This window comes from Arvicola amphibius, chromosome 6, assembly GCF_903992535.2.
Source record: "Arvicola amphibius chromosome 6, mArvAmp1.2, whole genome shotgun sequence".
In the NCBI taxonomy this organism is placed as follows: Eukaryota; Metazoa; Chordata; class Mammalia; order Rodentia; family Cricetidae; genus Arvicola; species Arvicola amphibius.
In genome coordinates, this window is record NC_052052.2 from 108578926 (window position 1) to 108603689 (window position 24764).

Genomic DNA, 24764 nt, shown 5'->3' on the forward strand with positions numbered 1-24764 from the left:
CATGTGTTCTCCATAGATGGTGTCTAGATTTTCAGAAAGACAGAGTAGAAGGGGGGCTGTTTTAGGGAATCAAAGAGAGAACAAAAGGCATTGTGGATAAGGCAGTATGATCAAGATATCATGTGTCAGTGTGGAAAAGTCACAATGGAATCTTACTGTTTACAAAGTAGAGAAGAAGAGATAGCCTTTTCAAGAGAAACTGAGCTCCCACCAGCAGTTGTAGGTAACGTGATTGATCAGTTACTACCCACCAGTTTCCTGTTTTCAATTTAAAGAAGTCAATGTGGGTTATCAACAGACTCTTTTCTTCTACAAGAAATTCATGCTTTTATTTTTACTCACCAGTAAAATTTATTATATTATTATATTATTAAAATTTATTATATTATTATATTATTAAAATTTATTATATTATTATATTATTAAAATTTATTATATTATTATATTATTAAAATTTATTATAGTTCACTTTCTTTACTTTCATACAAATGCAAGCAGCCTTTAGTTCTCTTTTCTGTGGACTATTGCTTTAAGCAGCCCCTCCCACATGCCACTGTCTAACTCTATACTCTGTGGACTGTTGCTTTAAGCAGCCCCTCCCACATGCCACTGTTTAACTCCATACTCTATGGACTGTTGCTTTAAGCAGCCCCTCCCACATGCCACTGTTTAACTCTATACTTTGTGGACTGTTGCTTTAAGCAGCCCCTCCCATATGCCACTGTTTAACTTTCCACTAGATATTTAAGGAGCTTTCACATTTGGCTGGACTGCATCCTGTGCAAGCAGAAGACTCAAGACCTGCTTAGTTGCATGATTGACAAGCTATGAGTTCTGTGCCTCTGCGTGTGGCTCTGAATGATGGTCACTTCATCCCTGTATTGGGGTTTGGAACCACTGTGCCTGATAAGGTAACATTTGTGTCTTGGGTATAAGGGTTTATTAAAAACAATCAAGGATATGTGGAAGTTGAAGGGTACTTTCAGATTTTCTCCTGTTTGAAGTAGACCTCTAGAATCTCCAGATTAGATTTATCCACGTTTAATAGGGAGGGCAGTCTTGCTACTGTTCCTTGGAGATTTATGCGGACAGTACTGTTTATTCTCGACTCTGTTTTTCCTTTAGTTTCTATTCTGTTTGGCAATAAGTGGAAAGCAGCTATGAGTGCTACTATTGTGCTTTGAGTTTGATTGTAATGGGCTTAGTGATGTGTATTATTTCTGTGATTTAAGCAATTTCCTTTTCTGATAGATATGATCCAGATAAAATATTTTGATAGACTTTACTAGAGATGTTGCTTATGAAAAATGATGAGCTTATTGCATTCTGCTGAGCAGCAGGGAATGAGCACCACAGCACAAATTCCAGACCTGTGATGAAATAAGATTTGTTTTCTACTTTCACTGTAGAAACATTTACCAAACAAATAAAGAAATAAATAAAACATTATATGGGTGTACTATACTTTAACAAAGCAACTCTAAATTCTTGTTCCTTGTTCCTGTTTATGACATTTGAATCAAAATACCACAGGAGGTTCTCATGGGAAAATGCTTACATTCTGGTTTTATCCTCTGGTTTTTCAGTGAGTGTCAAGGACAACACTTAAAGCTTGAGTGGTAGTTTTCTCCTGCAGAAGACATAATTGCAGAGATATTTTTACCTGTTTAGGTAGGAATTTTTACCTCATAGCATGCATAGCTTGAGAGAGAGGTAGGGAGCAAACATTACAAGAGCTGTGGTTTCAATAAATTTGTAGATGTCAGTACAACTTAGAGAAGGATAGGGATAGGCTTAAGAGAGTTCAAAGGGACAATTGTTGGAGGTAGAAATGTTGCTCAGTGGTTAAGAGCACTGGCTACTTTTGCAGAGGAGTTGAGTCCCAGGCACTCACATTGTACTTACAATTGTCTGTAACTCCAGTTCCAGGGCATCCAACAACCTTACTTCTTCTTCTTGCTTCTGCTGGCACCAGAAAAGTGAGACATGGATATCCATACAGACAAAACATTCACACACATAAGATGAAAACAATTAAATGGAAAACTGTCAAAGAAGAACATTATAATATTTTAGGAAGATTGACTACATTTAAGAAAACAATTCATGTAAAATTGTGTGGGGTCTTTAATGACTGCAGTTTGATTGATCCATATGGTGTAAGGAGAGAAAGAGGCCGTGTAGTCCTGCTGGAGACAGATTCCAGAACTTTAGCCAGTAAGCCACAGCCACATGGCAATACACAAATTAATGGAAATGGGTTAAATTAATATGTAAGAATTAGCCAATATGAAGCTAGAGTAAATGAGCCAAATAGTGTTTCATTAATATGGTTTCTGTTTGATTATTTCAGGGCTAAGTGGCCTCCCTCCAACACTATGAAAGCAAATTATTAAAAGAACACTCTTCTGTCTCCTTTATTTATTCATTTTTTAGCTCTGAATCAGCAGACAGAGGATGTTGACAATGACTCAAAGGTTTGGGCTTTCTCAGTAAAGGGACATTTCATTAATCATCAATATCAAGTTGATTTCAATGTGTGATGATTTTATGAGCAGTTCATTATTTTGTGCTTGTCCAACTGTTGTTATTTCGCTGCCCTCATAATTTATTCTACGTGAAGGAGTCTTGGGATAGAATGTAATGCACTACCATTTGTTGGGGTCTAGCTTTGATGAGTTTGTATATTCCACAGTAGGGGCATGTGGATTAGAAATGTTAGGCAGAATAGACAGAGATACAAAAGAAATACAGAGACATAGGATAGTACCAGAGTGCAACTCAGTGAAAAATGAATACTGTATCCACTCACATTTGTTTGCTCTATGATTATATAACCCTATAAAGAAGTGGAACAGTTACTTGTTTCAATACTTGAGACATCAGGTCACTATTTCCCAAGTTAAGCATTCTGATGTTTTGGACAGGATATGTAGCAAATACTCATTAGTATCTTGTAGGCAGCCACTCCTTATGTCAAACCTCCTATTTTAGAAGTGAAGTAACAGGAATAGGATTGAATTCTCTGACCTTAGGTCAGGGTGGAGCAGATCCACCTCTATGGGCTATCTTAATGTTTAAACCACCAAGTAACCACATCCTAGGGCAGGACACCTTGTTTGTAGCCACACTGAAGAGTAAAAATAAGCTCAAACTCTCTGACATTTAGTCAAGATGGAACAGGACTCACATCTGTGGGCCCCCAAAACCATCAAATACCATTGCCCACTTGTACTTGTTGATGTAGGTGCAATTGCAGAATGAATTTTGTAGGTTTTATAGAATTAAAAGTAATTGCTTTAGAAAAAGAGAAAGAAAGAAACAGAGAGAGAGAGAGAGAGAGAGAGAGAGAGAGAGAGAGAGAGAGAGAGGAGAGAAAAGGTATTAAGACATTATTTGACATTTGTAATTTCATTGAAAAAATTCTTATCAAATTCACACTGCTTAGCAAAACAGGATTAGCTAGATACAGAATAATAGTATGTCATTTATTAATTTGACTTGCACATATATTTGTACAATTCACAGAAATGATACTGTATCTCATTAACACCTGAATCTAGTCTCCCTTCACCCTTCAGTTGTCAGATGACTTACAACTGCCTATAACTTCAGTTCCATAAAATTCCACACCTTCTTCCGACCTTGAGGTCTCACATCTGTACCCCCACATATACATACATACATATATACATGCATTGAAATTAAAATAAATCTCTCAAAATATCAGAAATGATGACATTAATTTAAATGATATCATTTATGTGAAACTCAAAATGTTGTATTTAATACAAATAAAAGAAATAATGCTATGAGTTATTAAAACAGACACATGAACCCCCTAGTATCACATAAAAATATCTATTTACGTAAGTATTTGTTCTGGTTCTATTGTGAGAGAAAACATTCTTATGAATATAACACACATCATCTTAAGTATATAAAATTGTTTATAGTACTGGTCATACATTCCATTTAAGTGAAGTAATTATCTTCAAAGGATTCATAAGATATCTAAATGAATTCATGGAGTGGCTTCTGAATGACACATGGCAGGATCATAATTGATAAAGTGCAACTATTTCACAGGGATCCATGAAACTGGACATCATTACTGTACACAACATTAACAGTCTTGTTTGAGATGCCCCAAAAATTTGAGAAATAAGCAATGTCTACAAGGCAAAGACACACCAGGATAATAATAAGGCAAGCTTATTGCTACTTAATACAAAATATTTGAATATGAAAGGAATGCTATAATATTATAGACTTCACAGCACAAATTGCTAACTGTGCTGGAATTCTTGATTCTTAGCTGGTAAGAGGCTTCAACCAGACTCCAAGGGAGAGGCTGTATCCCATTCCTATAAGTTTTTCTATCTTTCTATGCTGCCTCAATTAGACCTCTGAGTCCTTTGATCAAATCACTGAATTAGGAGATATTTTTCAGGATTTCAAGGGCAGTTTTGTGCTGATTGCTCTAGACTGAGCAGATTTGAGGAATGTTTCACTCTGAGGCTGATTGGAAGAGATCCAGGAAAATTGGAATTGACTTATCCCCACACACTGTGAGCAACTCCAAGAAAGAGAAGTTGATTCACTGGAAAGCCACTGTTTGTGTTTGAGATGTCTTTCATTACACAGATATTATTTTTGCTTGTTCTTTTAGGTTCCTAAGGATGAACTTATCAAGGCTATCAAAATAGCTATAGATGCTGGGTTCCGCCATTTTGATTCTGCTTATTTGTATGGAATAGAAGAGGAAGCAGGACAAGCCATTAGAAGCAAGATTGCAGATGGCACTGTGAAGAGAGAAGATATATTCTATACATCAAAGGTATTTTGTGCATGGGATGTTTGTGGACATATTTAATGTGGCTCAACTGACGAAACAATATGTCTTTGGATCAATACCTGTTTCATACATCATTACTTATTGGTATAAATTTTATTCACACAGTGATGTATTAAAGATAGGATAACAGCAGATAAATATTTCTTTGTTGAGTTAAACCTTATGACTTTCATGTAAGTATACCGTGCTGAATCTTAGGACAAAACAGTGTGGTTCATCATGAAATGTAGAATGAAACAGAGCTAGAGCTAGACCATGACTTAACAGTGATCATTGCTGAGGAATTGAAGTAGAACTTGAGATTCAACAAAACCAGGGGACTGGAAGTTGTGGTGCTCTGGAGTGCCTTTACTGGCATTCTGTGGAGCTCTTATTCCAGTTAACTAGAGAGAAAAACAATGAAAAACAAAACAAAACATTTCTCATCACCAATGAGCTCAGAGCACACTAAGCTTCATTGCTGAGGAGGGGAAGAAAGAGGTACTTGCTTGAGACATTTCTTAAGCTGGTAGAGGCATTTGTCCCAGGCTAGTAAACAGTGTTCTATGAGGACAGATTTTACACAAAAGGATAGTATAGGAAAGTCTATATTATTCAGGCTATAGAGTCTTAAGAACCATAGCTCTGATATTGAAGTAAATAAAAGACAGTTTATTTTGGAGCCATTTTGAGTAAACATGGCTTAGGATACACAAATTTACCTTACCTCAAATTCTATTTTCCAGTGTGAAAGTAGTATCATGAAGTGTTTTTATTTTTATAGAACAAAGAAAATCATAAGGAACTGCACATTTAAAATACATTGGTTGGTACACCAGAGAGACAGGTAGAGTGAGACGAGAGAGATCTTTTACAGGATTACCATGCTGTTGATGACATTCTTAGCTTTTGGATTGGTGGAAGTTAGTAGCCTGATAAGTTAATTTAGTCTCAGTTGTTTTTACCCATTAGTCACAAGATCTTAGTTCTGACGCAAAGGTGCACAAGCAGTGACTGTTCCAGATGACTAGTCCAAGATAAGATAATTCGCCTCTGGATCCGCAGCATTCCAGCCTCACCACAGACCAAAGTTCCAGTCGGCCAGTCGGTCTCTGCAGACACAACTTCTTTTCGGGAGATTTTGTTCACAAGAGGCATAGTTAAAAATGTATTCAGTTAAGTTCAGCACACACTAACATGCCCGCAAAAGGGTTTTCCTACAACCTACAGTTATGTATATTGAATGAGTATTAGCTCTTCCTGTGTGGTTGAATGGATAAGTGATTTTGTCCAGTCTTGAGTGTTACTTTGTAAACTCAGCATTATTATTACAGAAAACAACCTTTCTCTTTAAATATTCCATTCCGTGTTCAGTAGATAAACTGATAATAGGCAAGCATGCAATGATGTTCTCGCTACATAGCTCAGTGGCAGGCACTGGACTATAGTCACAATGGAGTTTCTATGTAAAAAAAAAAAACCAATGAAGATAAAGAAAAGCAGGGAGGGTGTTTCCAGCTGTAGGAAAATGTCTCCTTGTTAAATAAAGTAATCGAGGAAAAGTGAATGAACTCTGAGTTCCAAGTTTCATTCTTTTACTTCGGCAGCTTTGGAGCACTTTCCACCGACCAGAATTGGTTCGCTCTTGCTTGGAAGCATCACTGAAGAAAGCTCAGTTGGACTATGTCGATCTGTATATTATTCATTTCCCAATGGCTTTGCAGGTGAGCAATCACTGTGCTTACCATTATTTCACTAGTGGTGCCCGTATAACTAAGAGTTATGTGACAATTTATGATTTCTGTTCTTGGGTGGATGTATGGATTATTCTGATGAAAATCTTAAACAATAATTCCCAAGTTCCATTTCATAGGTTTTTTTTGAAACAGTGTTTCCTGCCTGTGAAAGAAAATAAATTAGTGGTCTTTTGTATTAGAATGTGGAAAAAACCCAATACCCATACTCAATGCATAGTTCTGGTTTTAGTCCTTGTGATTTTTTTTTGTGTGTGTGCATGTGTGTTCACGTATCTGTTAGTGCACATGTGTGTGCTTATTCATATGAAGGACAGAAAGCAGTCACTGATGTTGTTCTTTAGATGCCATTCACAATATATCTGAGACAAGGTCTTTCATTGGCCTAGAATTCTGAACAGTCTAGACTGACTGGACAATTAGCCCCAGGAAAACTGCTTGTTTCCACCTTCCCAGTCCTAGGACTGCAAACATGTACAACCACACCTGGCTTTAAATCTTGTTTTCTGTTTGCTGTTTTACATGAGTTCTTAAGGTCAAACTCAGGTCCATAGGCTTTCAAGTCCAGTATTTTACCCATTAGACCATCTCCTCAGTTCCCCTTGGTCTTTTGAAGGTGTTTACATGCAGATTACATGGAGATTAATAAAACTGCCACACATATGCTTCACAATGAGGTTCCAACATCTTTCATAACTGCACTTTGAAGGCAGATCTGCTGGTACTCGGTCTGTGTTGGTGTCCTGGTTAGTTTTAGCTGTCAACTTGACAGGGCCCAAAGTCAACTGAGGGAGTCTCAGTTGAGGAATTGCTCAGGACAGATTTGCCTGAGGTCATGTCTTTGAGAAAGTGTCTTGACTATGGATTGATGTGAGATGGCCGACCCCACTGTGGAAAGTGCCATCCCTCTGCAGGTGGACCTGGCCTATGGAAGGAAGCTAGCTGATGAATGAGGAAGGGAGTGAACCCTGGAGCAGCATCCCTCCATGTTTCCTGCTTCAGTTTCTGCTTGAGTCCCTACCCTCAATAATGGACTGTGGTCTGGAAGTGTAAGACATTAAATAAACCCTTTCCTCCCCAGCTGTTTACAATAGCAGCAGAAAGCCAACTACTGCATCTGGTTCTCATACTACTGCCCTTGGAGAGTTGGTGACTGGGGATTATTTGTCTTGATATTTCATGGTGGTGGGATTTTGTAGATGGCATTTAGCCATTAATAACAGTGTTGTGCAGATTTCTTGCTATAAAATTACATGGAAAACTTAAGCTAATTTGTGCAATGGAGGCTACTATGTTACATAACTGGGATGTCTGAGCCATGACTACATTTAAAGGTATGAATAGCATCAGCATCAGAGATATTTTCTCCATTCCTTATCTCTACTTCTTGTCTATTTAGTTGGGGATTGTCATTGCTATTGGTAGAAGATATGGTCTCGTGGCAATTCAAAATTCGTGATTGGTAAAACTTGAGAGTTACTCTGGCTTTCTAACCCACATTAATCCTGAAAAGAAAGTCTGACTGATGGCCCAGTTTAATTGTGCATGCCCTTATACAATATTCTGTCCACTGTGATAATGAATTGTTTTGTTCAAATCATAATCCGTTATTGCCAGAGACCAAGTTCATATAATTACTAGATTCATCAAAAAGGTAGAGGCATTTTCCTATAGGGAAATATTGGGTCTGAAATAATAACAAAAGTAATGCAAGACACCATTAGGACTTTGAAGAAAGCACTATTTAAGCAAAAGAAAAATATAAAGATTAGGGGATGCCAATCTTTAAAGTTTCGTCCTTTGTCACTCCAATTGCAAAGTATCTAAAATAATGTCCTGCTTACTTGGGAAGGTTTCATGGCCCAGACCATGAGAGACTTGGCAGTGTGACCAAATGTGGTAACATGACTGTGGTAAAGTCTTTAAAATGGATGATTCTATTCCAGCCTGGAGCTGAGATATTTCCAAGAGATGAACATGGAAATCTGTTGGTGGACCCGGTGAATCTCTGTGACACATGGGAGGTGAGTTCTTAGAGGAGAGAATACAGAGGGATTATAGTGAGAGTTTGAGTCAGGTATTACCTTCACCTGAGAGAATAGAATGTACATAGCTCAGTCTAAAAATATTTTAGCTTTTATAAGAATGTTTTTGATGGAATTATTGAGGGAATTCATTATTGGAAAATAATAATAATGGAGAAGAATGGAGGGCAGGGGTTTAGGAATCTCCAGAAAATGTTGGAATGTTACCCATTTCATATGTATGTATGTATATATTGAACATCTCAGCTTCATTTTCCCCTCCATTCTCTCCTCCCAGTCCTTTCCATTCACCTCCCCTCCAACTCCCTCCATCCGGGAAGGTCTCCATGGACATTGAAGTTCTTGTCGTATAGGTCTTTAACTTGCATGGTTAGAGTTACACCAAGATATTTTATATTATTTGTAGCTTGTGTGAAGCATGTTGTTTTCCTGATTTCTTTTTTAACCCATTGATCATTTGTATATTGGAGTGCTACTGAATTTTTTTGAATTAATATTGCATCCAGTCATTTCACTAAAGGTGTTTATTAGTTGTATGAGTTCCCTGGTAGAATTCTTATTGTTGCTTTTGTATGCTAGCATATCATCAGCAAATAATAGTACTTTGACTTTTTACTTTCCAATTTGTATTCTCTTGATCTCCTTCAGTTGTGTAGCTAGAACTTCAAGTACTATATTAAATAGATATGGAGTTGACAGCTTTGCCTTGTTTCTGATTTTAGTGAAATATCCTTGAGTTTCTATCCATTTAATTAGGCATTGGATATAGAATTGTTGTATTTTGCTTTTATCATGTTAAGTATGTTCCTTGTATCCCAGATCTCTCCAAGTCTTTTTTCATTAAACGGTGTTGATTTTTGTTGGAGACTTTTTCTGTATCTAATGAGATGATTATCTTGTTTTTTTTTCTCCTTCAGTTTGTTTATATGGTGGATTACTGATAGATTTTTGTAAGATGAACCATCCCTGCATATCTGGGATGAAGCCCACTTGATCATGATAGATGATTTTTTGATATGTCCTTGGATTATGTTTGTAAGCACTTTATTGAGTATTTTTTGTATCTATATTTTTCAATGAGATTGGTCTGTAATTCCATTTTTGTTGAGTATTTCTGTGATTTGGGTTTCAGGGTGACTGTGTCCTCATAAAATGAGCTTGGCAATGTTCCTTCTGTTTCTATTTTGTGCAATAATTTGAAGTGTATTGGTATTAGCTCTTCTTTGATGATCTGGTAGAATTCTGTGCCAAAACCATCTGTCCCTGGGCTTTTTTTTTTTTTTTTTTTGGTTGGAAGACTTTCAAAGATTGCTTGTTTGCCCTTGGAAAATATAGGTCTATTTGAATTGTTTATAATTTAACTTTAGTAAGTGGTATCTATCAAGGAAATTGTCCATGTCTTTTACATTTTCCACTTTTGTGTAGTAGAGGTTTTTGAAATATGACTGTTTCTTTGAATTTCATCAGTGTTTGTTGTTATGTTCCCTTTTTTGTTTCTGATTTTAATTTGGATTTTCTCTTTGTCTTTTAGTTAGTTTGGAAAAAGATTTATCTGTCTTGTTGATTCAAAAAACTAACTCTTTGTTTTATTGATTCTTCGTATTGTTCTATTTTTTGAATTTTATTGATTTTAGCCTTAAGTTTATTTCTTGCCATCTGCTTCTTTTGGGTGTATCTACTTCTTTTTGTTCTAGATCTTTCAAGTGTTCTGTCAAGTTACCAGTATGAGGATTCTTGAATTTTTTTTTTCCCGAAACAGGGTTTCCCTGTAGTTTCTAGAGCCTGTCCTGGAACTAGCTCTTGTAGACCAGGCTGGCCTCGAACTCAGAGATCTGCCTGCCTCTGCCTCCCGAGTGCTGGGATTAAAGGCGTGCGCCACCACTGCCCGGCTTGAATTTTTTTATGTAAGCACTTAGTGCTTTGAATTTTCCTCTTAGTTTTACTTTCATTGTATACCATAGGTTTGGTTATATTGTGTATTCATTTTAATTGAATTCTAGGAAGTCTTTAATTTCTTTCTTTTTTTCTTGCATGAAAATTCAGTACATTTAATAAAGTAAATGTTAATTCTGTAAGGACTTGTTCATTTTCCATGAGTTTGTAGGTTTTTTGTTGTTTCTGTTGCTGTTGCCCTCTGACTTTAATACATGGTAATCTAATAGGATACATGGGATTGTTCCAATCTTCGTGTATATGTTGAGACTGGCTTTGTGATCAAGTGTGTGGTCAATTTTGTACAAGGTTCTATGAAGTGCTAAAAAGAAGGTGTATTATTTTCTGTTTGGGTGAAATGTTCTGTAGATAACTGTTAGGTCCATTTATGTCCTATTACTTAGGACTGTAATTTCTCTGTTTAGTTTCTGTCAGGACGACCTGTCCATTGTTGAAAGTAGAGTGTTGAAGTCTCCCAGTATTGCTGTGTAAGGTTCTATGAGTGATTTAAGCTTTAGTAATGTTTCTTTACAGATGTGGGTACCCTGGGGCATTGATGTTCAGAATTCAGTCATCATCTTGGTAGTCTTTTTCCTGACGAGTATGAGATGTCCTTTTCTGCTTTTTCAGTTAATTTTGGCTTGAAGTCTGTTTTGTTAGGTAGTAGGATAGCTATACTTGAGTGCTTGTAAGGTCCATTTGACTGAATAATTTTTTCAACATTTTACTATGAGATAATGTTTATCTTTGATGTTGAGGTGTATCTCTTGTATGCCGAAGTATCAATTCTAGCTTGTATCCATTCTATTAGCCTGTGTCTTTTTATTGTTGAATTGAGTCTATTGATATTGAGAGATATTAATGACCATTGATTGTTTGTTCCTATAATGTTGTTGTTAGTAGTATTAGTAGTAGTAGTATGTTTCCCTTCTTTGAGATTTTTTGTAGTGAGATCATGTTACTTATGTTTACAAGAGTGTAGTTAATTTCCTTGGGCTGGAGTTTTCCTTCTAGTACTTTTTGAAGGGTTGGATTTGTGGATAGATATTGTTTAAATTTAACTTTGTCATGAAATATCTTGTTTTCTCCATTTATATCAATTGAAAGCTTTGCTGGGTATATCTGTCTGGGCTGGCATTGTTGGTTTCTCAGAGTCTGCAAGGCTGTCCAGGTCCCTTCTGGCTTTTAGAGTCTCAGTTGAGAAGCTGGGCGTAATTATTATATGTCTGCTTTTATATGTTACTTGGCCTTTTGCCATTGCAGTTTTTAATATTTTTCTTTGTTCTGTATATTGAGACTTTTGATTATTGTGTAACAAAGGAAAATTCTTTTCTGATCCAATCTGTTTGGTGTTCAGTAAGGTTTTTGTACCTTGATAGCATGTCTTTCTTTAGGTTAGGAAATTTTTCTTTTATGGTGTCGTTTCTATTTTCCAGGTTTTGAGCTGGAATTCTTTTTCTTCTTCTATTAGTATTGTTCTTAAATTTGGGTTTTTCATAATGTCCCAGATTGCCTGGATGTTTAGTGTTGGGAATCTTTTAGCTCTACCATTTTCTTTGACTAAGGACACTATTTCTTCTATTGTATCTTCACTGACATTTTCTTTTCTATCTCTTGAATTCTGTTGCTGATGCTTGCATCTGTGTTTTCTTCACTTACCCTAATTTTTCATTTTCTATATCCACTCTGTGTTTTCTTTATTGCTTGTATTTCAATTTTAATGTCTCGAATTGTTTTCCCCACCTAGTTGCTTCTTCTTAGTTTTCTTGCCATTCTTTAAGGGATCTGTTGATTTCCTCTAACATTTTGGTTTTCATTTTTTCTTTGAGTTGTTTAACGGAGTTTGTCATCTATGTTTAAAGGACTTCTATCATCACATCACGTTTACTTTAAGATTGTTTCCCTGTGCTTTGGCTGTGTTAGAATATTCATGGCTTGCAGTAGTAGGACAAGTGAGCTCTGGTGGTAATATATTGTCCTGGTTTTTGTTCATTGTGTTCTTACACTTTTAGGCATCTAGATTTGGAGTAATTATAGGTCTAGTTGATGGTTTCTCAATTTGCCTTTGTTGGAAGGATGTTTTCTTCCTTATTTTCTATTTCCTTTCTGGTCTTCTGGATCCCATGAACTATGGTTGATAAGAGGGTCTCCACTCATACTGGAGGCTGGAATTCTTGATGTCCTGGATGGCTTCTGTTCCAGCAGGGGATTGCTGCCCAAGTTTGGGGCTAGTGTTTTGGTTAGGTATGTCTGTGACTTTTGATCTGACCAGGGGTCCTCTCAGATTCAGATGCTGGCCTGGCTTCTGGTGGGGTAGGAGACTTCTGCCTGTTTTTTTTTTTTTTTTTCAGGTAGTAAGTAAGCCTGGTCTTTGGAGTTCAGGATGCTGGTCTAGCCTCTTGGGATCAGGATTCTGGTTTGGCCTCTGATGGGATGGAAAGCTTCCACCAGACATGTGGGCCAGGATATAATGATAAGGAGAGAATGGGGCAGTTAAATTTATGGTGGTTGAGCACAGGTAGGGGAGGAAGCAATATTACCTGGCACTCAGGGTATTGGTCTGTCATCTGGTGAGTGGAAGTATTCAGCTTAGGGGTGAGGTCAAGGAAGTGGTGATGAGGAGAGGTGGGGTGGTTGGAGTTAAGTCCGAGAAACAGGGGTGTGTGGAAGGAGGTTTTACCTGGGTTTCAGGATGCTGACCTGGCCTCTGGACAATGGAAGGTTTCAGCCAGAGTTGTGGTCAAGATCAGGTGACAAGGAAAAGAGGGGCACTTGGGCTCATGCTGGGTGGGATAAGTAAGGGTTGTTTGGGTTGGTGGCTTACCTGGTTTTCAGGAAGGTGGCCTGGCCTCTGATGGCCTGGTAGGCTTCTGCCAGTAGTGTGGTCTGGAATAAGGTGATAGGGAGAACAGGGGTGACTGGAGTTAAGCTTGTTTTCAGCAAGCTGGCCTGGCTTCTCATGTCACCTATTTCTTAAGGACTCAGGATTTTTTTTTTAAATTTCCCTTCCTCTGCTCCTTATTTTCTTTACAAATTCTCCATCCTTAGATAGTCAAAGCCAGCATTGATTGGAGCATCCCCTTTAACACTAATTCTTGGAACAACTGTGCAATTTATCCTTCACTATCTCTTCCACTATAGGCCATGGAGAAGTGTAAGGATGCAGGACTGGCCAAGTCCATTGGGGTATCCAACTTTAACCGCAGGCAGCTGGAGATGATCCTGAACAAGCCAGGGCTCAAGTACAAGCCTGTGTGCAACCAGGTGAGCCCTTTCCACTCCTTGCCCTTTTAGGCCTTAATTTGTTCTTAATTTGTTCTTCCTGCACCACTGACTCACATATGTTTGTTGTTTAGCCCTATTTCTTTTACCTTCATGGGATGGAAATTTTAAAAGTACAGTCTCTCTGAGAGGACATAAGAGTACATTCATTAAAATTATGAAAAAGGCAGCGGAACACTGAGGCTAATTTAGGCCTCATAGGATATAATAATTAGAACAAGGAAAGGCAACCAAAGGAGACAGGAGTTATAGTGTGGCCATTGGTGGCCATTGAGAAGAAGATCAACTTCTTCTCCATCTATGAGAAACAATTGGAAGAAGAAAGATGCTGTGGAGGGAATGGTCCACATAATGAAAGGTCCCGGAAAGACAGGGTGGGCAATAAAGAATGATGGAGCAAAAGTAAAATATAGATGCTAATAATATGAATATTAGATGGTTGTGCCCTTGGTTCCGACAACCTCTGATTTCAGGTATAGCTATAGGGAAGTTAACAGGAAGCTATCAAATTCATCTAGATTCACGACATATCTTACTTGTTTATGGTGAAATCATGATGGGAATTTTGGGCAGAGAACTATGAGCTGACCTTCTGCCTGAACACACATCTATCAGAGGAGAAGTCTACTCCTTCCTGCTTTCTGAGAGCAATTCAACTGTTCACACACATACATGCCAGAAATATGTGTAAGTCTGAGGATTATAGGAATTACTTGGTTCTCATTTTGCACCATCTGGGTCACAGGAACTGAAATCAAGTCATCAGGTCTACAGGCAAGTGCTTTAACCTAGTACACCATTTCACCTGCCCCTTTTAGGATATTTACATGATATTTTCTATAAAAAGTTTTACACATCAAGATAAAAATCAATTTTATATGAGATTAAGAGTTTGCCCTTGACTACCAATGTTCTGAAAGAACCATCACCGTGAAAGTCAGCATGAGCAAATGGATTTGTTTACCCTTTCTTTTCTCTCTGTATTATGATGGACTTATTGGTTTCCTACATTAATATGGATCCTATGAAACTGGTTCTTTTGTCATAACAGATGTCATCAAGAACCTTTGGCCAAGCCTTCATGAAGTGGAAAAGATCCTTTAGCATCCAAGGACTGGTCCATAGAATTATTCCTTCTCAGATACATATTTAAAAAAACCTTTCTATAAGAAAGAGCAATTGAATCTATTTTGTTAAAGTGATTGCTACTTAATGTTATTTTTTTGCTTCAAATTTCAAATTATACTTTTTAAAATTTCACGTTCTTTCATTTTGATGATTTCCTTTGGTGCTAATGCAAAGCTTCTTACAATCTGATTATTTTCTATCAGGTAGAGTGTCATGTTTACCTCAACCAGAGCAAAATGCTGGAGTATTGTAAGTCCAAGGACATCGCTCTGGTTGCCTACTGTACATTGGGAAGTTCACGAGACCCAATATGGTAGGTATCAAAAACAACAGCGAATCTCAAATATCATTGTTGAAATAGATTTAGTCCTTTAACAGCTCTCTAGATCTAACTCTCAGCTGACTTAGAGAGGTTGGCATTTAAATTTCCAAGAAGATCTGAGGTGATATTGACTCTACTGGCCTAAGGAGAATAGTTGCATATCTATGGTCTAGAGTATATAACAGTTTTGGAAGCCTCCTATCCTTAAGGTAATTTGAACTTCTATAGTTTAGCATTTTACCTTCCCTTGCAGGGTGGACCAAAGCAGCCCAGTACTTTTAGAAGATACAGTTCTTTGTACCATGGCAAAGAAGTACAAGCAAACACCAGCGTTGGTTGCCCTTCGTTACCTGTTACAGCGTGGGATTGTGACCCTGGCCAAAAGTTTCAAAGAGAAGAGGATCAAAGAGATGATGCAGGTGATGTAGGCACTGAAGCATCTGTGAAATATCCTGTCTTAGTTAGGGTTACTATTGCTGTCATGAAGCATCATGACCAAAAGCAACTTGGGGAGGAAAAGGTTTATTTGGCTTTGTTTCCACAACACAGTTCACCATCAAAGGAAGTTGGGATAAGAACTCAACCAAGAGAGGAACCTAGAAGCTACGACTTATGCAGAGGTCATGGATGAGCAGTGCTTACTGGCATGCTCCTCATGGTTGCTCAAACTGCTTTCTTATATAATCGAGGGCCACCAGCCCAGGGAGGGCTTCACCCACAATGGGCCAGGCATCTCCCATCAATCAATAATTAAGAAAATACATTATATATGGATATTATAGAGACATTTTCTCAATTGAAGTTCCCTGCTTTCAGATAACTCTAGCTTGTGGCAAGTTGACATAGACTAGTCAGCACATATCCTTAACATGGGTCTTTTGTGATCTCTCAGAACATCTTTGTGCATGTTAGGCTCTTTTAAAATTATATTTATTCATATATATATATTTATATACACATATATATGCATGTATGTATGTCTCTGTGTGTGTTCATGCATGCATGTGCCCATGATGTGTATGTGGAGGTCAGGTGACAGCTTTTCAGGAGTTAGCTTTTCTTTCCACTATGGATTTCAGGGATTGAATTCAGGTCTTCAGGCATGTGCCACAAAGGTTTTTACTTCCTGTACCATCTTGCTGCTCTGGATTGAGTTTTCTCATTTGCAAGACAGTGAGGGTTTACTATTGATTTGGCTGTTGTAGCGCTGCTCTCCTTCATTGGCTTTCTATTTATTCTTTCGGTAACTAGCTTAGGCTGCACTTCATTACACATCACAATTTTTGTGGGGGTGGAGTAGCCTAGAAATGTCTGTTATTTCCTTTCATCTATAAGGTCATTTAAGAATCTTTCTCTCTCCCTATCCCCCTTCCATCTTTCTGTGCGTGTGCATGTGCGTGTGCATGTGTGTTTGCGTGTGCATGTGTGTGTGTGTGTGTGTGTGTGTGTGTGTGTGTTTTGCATGTGGACATAATCTGATGTGTGTCTGGTTGTCAGAGGACAATCTTGGATGTTAGTTGTCACTTTTTACTTTGACACAGAGTCCTCGTGTACATAGCTGACACTGGGTGAACAGGATGTCCTAGTTAGTTTTCCTTTGCTGGCTTAAAACTGTGACCAAAAGGGAGGAAAGGGCTTGTTTGGCTTACACTGCAACAGCACCGTCCACCCGGCCTTCAACAGCTTTATCAGCTGTTTAGATACTGCTTTTCTCTTTTCTTCTACCACACTTTACAGTAGTACTATAGATTCATAAAATCATTATTCTGAATACACTGGGAGCTAGTGTTGATAATTTGTATGTTTAACTGATCTCTAATTTAGATAAGATCTTTGGAAGCCAGTTCCTATTCTATTTGCTGATGACTTCATTACCATTTGACAATTTATAAATTAAACTATATAAAACTTATTTTCTTATTTTTAATGGGATATAGGAGTCTCTGTTCATACATTTTAGTAAATTCTTTTGTTAAAATGTTAACTGAGTTTTCTGTCCTGTCTGGTTCCTGCAGTCATTAAGTCCCCCCCAAAAAATCACACAGAGGTCTACATTAATTATAAACTGATTGGCCTAGTATCTCAGTCTTCTTATTAACTCTTATAGCTTATATTAGCTCATAATTCTTGTCTGTGTTAGCCATGTGGCTTCTTACCTTTTTCGGTGAAGCAGTCACATCTTGCTTCTTCTGTGTCTGGGTTATGACTACAGACTGCACTTCCCTCTTCATAGTGTTCTTGTTGTCCCTCTTCTACTTCCTGATCATCCCTCCTATACTGCCTGCCTGGTTACTGGCCAACCAGCATTTTATTAAAAATAATACAAATGACAGAATAAAAGACCGTTGTCCCATAGCATTAAAATTCAGTTTTTAGTGTTTTATTCAGTATTTAAGTTGATATGTCGCAATAACAACATCTCTGTTTCTTTCCTAGATGTTCCTTGGTTTGTAGTTGGGTGGTTCAATCTCTTATATAAGAATATTGCTTTATTTCTTTTCTGCCTGTTATTTCTTTTTTTTTTGAGGGGTGCAATGAACTTTATTGATGGTATTCAAGAGAGTAGGGCTCCCTAAGCCCCTCCTGCTATTCTGGGGGTCTGGGATGGAAACTGTGAGGGAGATGCTCAGTGTGAAGGATTAAGTTAGGACAGGGACTGCTCAGCAGCCGAGGGCCTCTCTCTTGCTGTGTCCTTGCTCCCTGTTATTTCTTAATAGTGTAAATGTTGTGAGTGATCTCTTCAAGAGATTTGGGACATGTCTCCTGTGTTTTTAATATTGTCTCTGTACCACTCTTTTGAATATAATTGTGTTTCCCAGACTTGCAATATGTAATATAAAAGTAATAAAATTTCTACTTCTGTGATAGGTTTTTGAATTCCAGTTGACTTCAGAGGACATGAAAGTCCTAGATGGTTTGAACAGAAATTTAAGATACAATTCTGGAGATTAGTAAGTACCTTTGATCAATACATTTCTTCAGTTTGTTGAGTAGAAACGTAATGTGTTAAATGTTACCTCGATATGCAGAAGACAAAAGCTAATGTGAGCTGGGGATGAGTTGCTCTGGGAGTTCTTACAGATTGTCTCTAGGGCTCTGTTTCATGGTGGAACCAGGGTCAGCTTGACTTCCACATGTGCCTTCTGCCCATCTCAAGCCACAGAAGTTTTTGGATAATACAAGGCCTTTGTTCAAACTGAAGTTCCGTGTAAGCTTCTGTTTTCTACAGCTGTGTCATAGAACATATACTTTACCATCTACCTGAGTTAAATTCCTGAGCTTATCCATCATCTCCCACATACCTCAGGGTGTTTTCCTAACCAGATCAAAGATATCTTTTCAATACCATAGTCTTAGTTAGACTCGCATATCCACTCCATATGCAATTGTTAATTACACCTTGTCAACTTGATGTTTTAAATAGATTCAAGTCTCTCGATATGCAATACCTTTTCCTGAACTCAGCCCTCAAATTCTACCTTTGAATAAAACCAGTTGTTCTTTGTGAGGTGAAGAGAAACTATTGTTTTGTATTTTAAGAAATACAGAGACCTCAGTGCATAGGACAGAGATGTCTCAGGTTAGTGAGCTAAGAAAGCAAAGAAAGATCTTGGAAATGTTCCTATTGTTAGGAGATTTTCCCCCTTTCTATCAAGACAGGGTTTCTCTGTGTACCTTTGGAGCCTGTCTTGGAACTCACTTTGTGGACCAGACTGGCCTAACACTCACAGAGATCCACTTGCCTCTGCCTCTCAAGTGCTGGGATTAAAGGTGTGTGTCTCCACTACCCAACTGTTGGGAGAAATTTGAAGCCAACAAATGATCTCTACTTTTCCTTCCTTCTGTAAGATTGTGGGAAGTGAAAAAAAATACCCTATAAAAGAGTGTAGGCAGCAGTGTGTAATTTTCCTGCCCATGAGAATTTGAATTCACAATGTAAATAATGGAATGGTGTATGAAATGAGAATAGCCCAATTAAAAATTTTATGTGCTAAATTAACTGTGTAATATTATTACACAGTTAATAATCTTATTCTATGTATAGAAAAAAGTTAAGAATTAGGGGAGATAGAGAGAATGGCAAACATAGAGGTGTTATTGCTGTACTTTATGCTTAACTATATAAAATAAAAGAATGATCTTTGTTAATTATATTTGTGTCACTAGTAAAGTATGCAAATTACCAAATTACAAAGCATGCATCTAGAATAAGGGTCTTAACATTGTTAAAGTGGGCATGGTGGTACACAATTATAGCCCCAACAATGGGAAATAGAGGCAGGAGGCTCAGAAGTTCCCAATCATTGTTAGCTATATAGTGAGTTTGAGGACAGCCTGGGATATGTGAGACCCAGTCTAAAAAATTGAAATTTTTTTCCATTTATAAACTTTACCTGTAAATCATGCATTAGGGTTACCATTGCTATGAAGAAACAGCATGATGAAAGCAACATGGGAAAGATAGTTTTTATTTTACTTACACTTTCATATAACAGTTCCCTATCAAAAGCAGTGAAGGTAGGAACTCAAGCAGGGCACAAACCTGGAGGCTGGAGCTGATGCAGCAGCCATGGAGGAGTGCTGCTTACTGGCTTGCTCTACATGCTTGCTCAGTCTGGGTTCCTATAAAACCCAGGACCACCAGCCCAGGGATGACACCACCCACAATGGACTGTGATCTCTCACATCAATCACTAATTAAAAATGCTCTATTCATTTTCTGGTAGCTGGATATTATGGAGACATTTTCTCAATTAAGGCTCTTTGCTCTCAGATGACTCTTGCTTGTGTCAAGTTGACATAAAACTAGCCAGTACAATATGCAACACTGTGTTTGATAGTAAAAAGAAAGTGAACTTGTTAGCAGTAACTAGTACATCTTAAACTAACCTTTATTACTGACCAACATTTGAATTTATCCTTCTTTAAAACGAGGAAGAATCAATTTCTTATATTAGGCATTCTTTTTTTTTAATTGTAGTTTTAACGGACATCCCAATCATCCATTTACTGATGAATATTAACATGGAGACCCGTGTCAAATTTCCACCAGAAGATCTGTTTATGCGTCATGATATGAGACATGTCCTGGACACTGGCCATTGAACACATCACTTCTTATCAGACCTTCTTGTCTTGTCAATTCACAGTCAGCTAAAGCTAAGTCCCCAGGGCTGTGTGAGAAGTCTGAAAGACAACATGAAGATGTTTATCCCAATGACTCTTACATTTTGAAAAATTCGTTTATTTTTTATTATACATGTGAGTATCCTACATGTATGTGGACCTCATAAATATTCTTGTTCACTGAGGGCAACAGATCACCTGGAACTAGAGTTACCAATGGTTATGAGTCACAATGTGGGTGTTGGAAGTTAAATCTTAGTCTTCTGTAAGAGCAGCAAGCCTTTAAACACTTTGCAGTTCACCAGGTCCTACCCTAAAGATTCTTGCCTGCTTCTATTTCTGTGACTTCAATGGTTTATTTCCTTCTGACTCCTTCTGACACCAACCTGATTTGCCTAGAAGTTTTGGACTGAAGGCATGAGATGATGACCATCATTTAGTAGACATTTTTGGGTAGGAATTGGAAGAAATTTTATCATTTAGTGAATTAACAGTGATAAATTATTGATAAGCCAATATTCCTCAAATTCTTTGAGAAAGAAGAAAGTACTCTGCAGTTTATCCCGCTCTTAGTTTGGAGGTGAGGCACATCTGGCAAGGGTGACCAAGAGTCCCAGGGCTTCCTTTACCAGCCCAGGAACAAGGGCTCCAAGAGCATGGAGATAAGATTTCCCTGTGGGAAAGTTGGGAGGTTGGGAGGTGGGTAAGAAGGGAACTCTTCTAAAAGAGTCATCATGACATAGACGTGAAGACAGAAGAAAGCCAAACATGTCTCTGCTTGGGAAATATATCACTTGTTTTTGATCATTTTATCCTAGGTAAAAGGGAATTCTATGTATTTTATCCAAGATAGAGATCTAGACTTTCAAGGGTTTCAGCATTTTGCCTTATAGAGCTATGGTGAGAAAAATTAATTCACATCAGTGTAAACTCAATACTCAGCAAATTTTCTTAGGTTTAAAAATTGATTTGTGAAACATGATCTTATGTGTTTATAGGTAAACAAGTAAGACTTATAAAATATAAAATATCTTAAGATTTTAAATTGTGTTATCAAATTAATATTAAAATATTTAGCAAAGGTCAGAAAAATTCTATAAGTTTTCAGAAATTATCTGAAATATTGTATTTGACCAGCACAGTGTTTTAAGAATTGTTAAGTATAGGCAATATCTTTTGCACAAAGAATATGTTAAAGAAATCAGAGAGGAAGGGTGATGGTGCTGTGCTCAGAGAAGGTCCAGAAGAATGTGGAGGTAAATTAAAAAAAATTATCTACCGAGTTTCAAGGACACAGCTGAACTTACATATTTTGTTAATAAATATCTCAATTAAGAATTTTTTGAGATAGTTTCTCATTAAATACTCCATGTTCACCCCTCATTCCCCTAGAAAGCTGAGATAAAAGGCATACCACTATACCTACATATTTGAAGTCTATTAAAGAAAGGGAAAAATCATCAAAAAGCTATAAAATCTCTACTTTCTATTAATAAATCTAACAAAATATGAATCAATAACGAAGTATAATCCTATGAAATGTGTTGTTACAATAAAGCTATTATAATCTTATTAATAAATGAAAATATATGTTATAATGGGGAGTATGAAATTGCTTTAAAGAAATTAAACAACATATAAAAACTAGACATTTTATTGACCTCCCACAGACAGGGTTTGTGTTGATGTCTGTGGCTCCTGATACCGTTGAAGACCATGCTGATGCCAGGGTTCTGGGCTGTCATTTAAAACCATGGTCACATCTGAGCCTGGGCTGCTACCAGGGACCATATATATGTATGTCCTTGGTGCTACCAAAGCCAGTAACTGTGTTGATGTCTGTGGCCCATGGTGCCACCAAAGGTCACATAGATGCCCAGGGGCTGTCTGTGGCCATGTTAGTGTCTGAGGGCTGCCTTGCCACTAGGGTTATGCCCATCTGGGCGGGCTGCACTGCCACATGGCAGCAGGGTGTTATCTGGGCCCAGGATGCTATTGCTGGTCTTGTCTGGGTCTGTGGTCCAGCAGTAGCCAGGGTCTGGGTTGATGTCGGTGGCTCCTGCTGCCACCAGGGGCTGTGTTGATGTCTGGAGTTTGGACAGCAGCCTGAGACCATTTTCATGTCTGAGGGCCTTGACGGGCCATACCAATCAGGTGGCCTGTGCACCTACTGGGGCCATGAAGATGTCTGGACCCAACCTGTTGAAAATAACCATGTCTGCATCTGTGGTCCTGTTGCCACTGGTATCTGTGATGATGCCTATGGCCTATATTACTTCATAGGTTCATATGAAATATGTTTGTTGAATTCTGAAGGCTGTGCTGAGCTGGTACCATCCTCACTTGCCCTGAGATAGCTGGCTATGCCCCTAGTTGGACACTGCAGCAAAAGAGCTGCTCCTACTCCACATGGGAGATCTGGTCCCTGCACTCAAGAGAAATGGTCTTATCCCTCACTAGGGGCATGGGAGAGCTGGTCTCTAGGGCATTGGTCTAGGAGAGCTGGCTCTGTCCCTCACCTGAGGGGGGCAGTCCCAGAGGCTCAGTCCAACCAGCTCAGCTAGCACCAAGACATGAATTCTTGGCCTTTGGTTGGCCCGCCCTAACTTTTTCCCCATCTATGACCTCAGGAGTTTGTGAAGGGCCTTGTCCTCAGGAACAGTAACTGTAAGATCTCTATGACTCACGGCAACAGCATGCGACCTGAGAGGAGTTTCAGTGAGGGTCCAGTGATGCTGGTGTGCCAGAGGCCCTGAACCAGATCACTGGCTCGTCACGATGAACAGTTTGCGGGTGGTATTGCTTAGACAAAAGGATATATTGTTTGACACACTGCATCACTCAGTACCACTAGGTCAAATGAAGAGGTATTGCAAAGACAGAGGACCAAGGTGGGTTTTTTTTGTTTGTTTATTTTTTTTAATTTTTTTCTTAGCTAATGCTTATTATTAACTAGCTCTTAAACTTAAATTAACCCATAATCCTTATCTATATTTAACCACATTGCTTGGTACTTTTTCTCACTGAGGCATTCTCATCTTGCTTCTTCCACACCTGGCTGGTGACTGTGTCTCTGCTTTTCACCTTACAAAATTTCTCTAGTCTTGTTGCCCCCAACTTTATTTCCTCCCTGGCTACTGGTCAATCAGCATTTGACTAAACCTGTAGGAGTGACAAATCTTTAAATTGTAAAAGAGCATTTTCCCATAGCATTTTCCCTGTTTTTCTTCTCAAAATTATAACCTGAATCTAATCTCTTTGTTTAGCTGTTTTTCTGATCATTATCCATAAAAAGTAATAACCAATACACCAAACAACAAAAACATACATAATCCATTTTGGGGGGAATATGGGAGTTGTTTGCTAGGCTACTTCCTGCTGATTGGGAGTGTTGATAATCTTATGGAGAGTCAAAGAAAATTTAGGATATGATCAAGTCCTGACTGTACTCTGTGAGGCTCGATTGTCTAAGCCAGCAGTCTTGAAGCAGTTCTAGATGTAGAACTCAGAGGAAACTGCAGCAGAGGTCTTCTATAATGTAGCGTCATCTGGGACATCCACTTCTATTGGAGATTTTTCAGGGCATTTTCCTTGATCAAACCATACTTTTCTTTTTTTAAATTTTTTTTTATTATTAAAAATTTCTACCTCCTCTCCACCTTTCATTTCCCTCTCCCTCCCTTAACTCCCCTCCCCCTCCCTTGCCAGTCCAAGGAGCAGTCAGGGTTCCCTGCCCTGCGGGAAGTCCAAGGTCCAACCCACTCCATCTGGGTCCAGGAAGGTGCGCATCTAAACAGACTAGGCTCCCCAAAAGCCAATACATGCGGTGGGATCAAAACCCAGTGCCATTGTTCTTGGCTTCTCAGTCAGCCTTCATTGTCCGACACCTTCAGAGAATCCGGTTTGATCCATGTTTTTCAGTCCAGGTCGTGCTGGCCTTGGTGAGCTCCCATTGGATCAGCCACACAGTCTCAGTGGGTGGGAGCACTCCTCAAGGTCCTGACTTCCTTGCTCAGGTTCTCCCTCCTTCAGCTCCTCATTTGGGCCTTGGGAGCTCAGTCCTGCGCTCCAGTGTGGGTCTCTGTCTCTATCTCCCTCCATCGCCAGATGAAGCTTCCCAATGAATGATGGATCTTCTGGTAGACAATCAGGTCTCCTTGCTGGCCAAGCAGCTCCCTGACAAAGGGCCTACCTTGCTGCAGGCAGGCTATTGAAAGAGAGGACCTCCCACCGGCCTGGGTGCACTCAATTCCCGGTCCCAGCACCCAAACAGGCTGAGCTGTGGGACTTTATGGCCCCGAAGACGGGAGAATGAGGTGGGGGGGGGGCTTCTGGGT

The 24764-nt window shown here is 38.5% G+C and overlaps 1 protein-coding gene across 1 annotated transcript; it reads left to right on the forward strand.

The window, feature by feature from the left end:
• Positions 1 to 777: 777 nt before the first annotated feature.
• On the forward strand, positions 778 to 20666 carry LOC119816158 (3-alpha-hydroxysteroid dehydrogenase-like). The gene is made up of 9 exons (XM_038332506.1): positions 778 to 911; positions 4673 to 4840; positions 6445 to 6561; positions 8538 to 8615; positions 13710 to 13832; positions 15182 to 15291; positions 15554 to 15719; positions 18169 to 18251; positions 20282 to 20666. Exons 1-9 carry the CDS (start codon positions 828 to 830, stop codon positions 20322 to 20324), a joined length of 972 nt encoding a protein of 323 aa, XP_038188434.1. The 5' UTR covers positions 778 to 827; the 3' UTR covers positions 20325 to 20666.
• The last annotated feature ends 4098 nt before the right edge of the window (positions 20667 to 24764 follow it).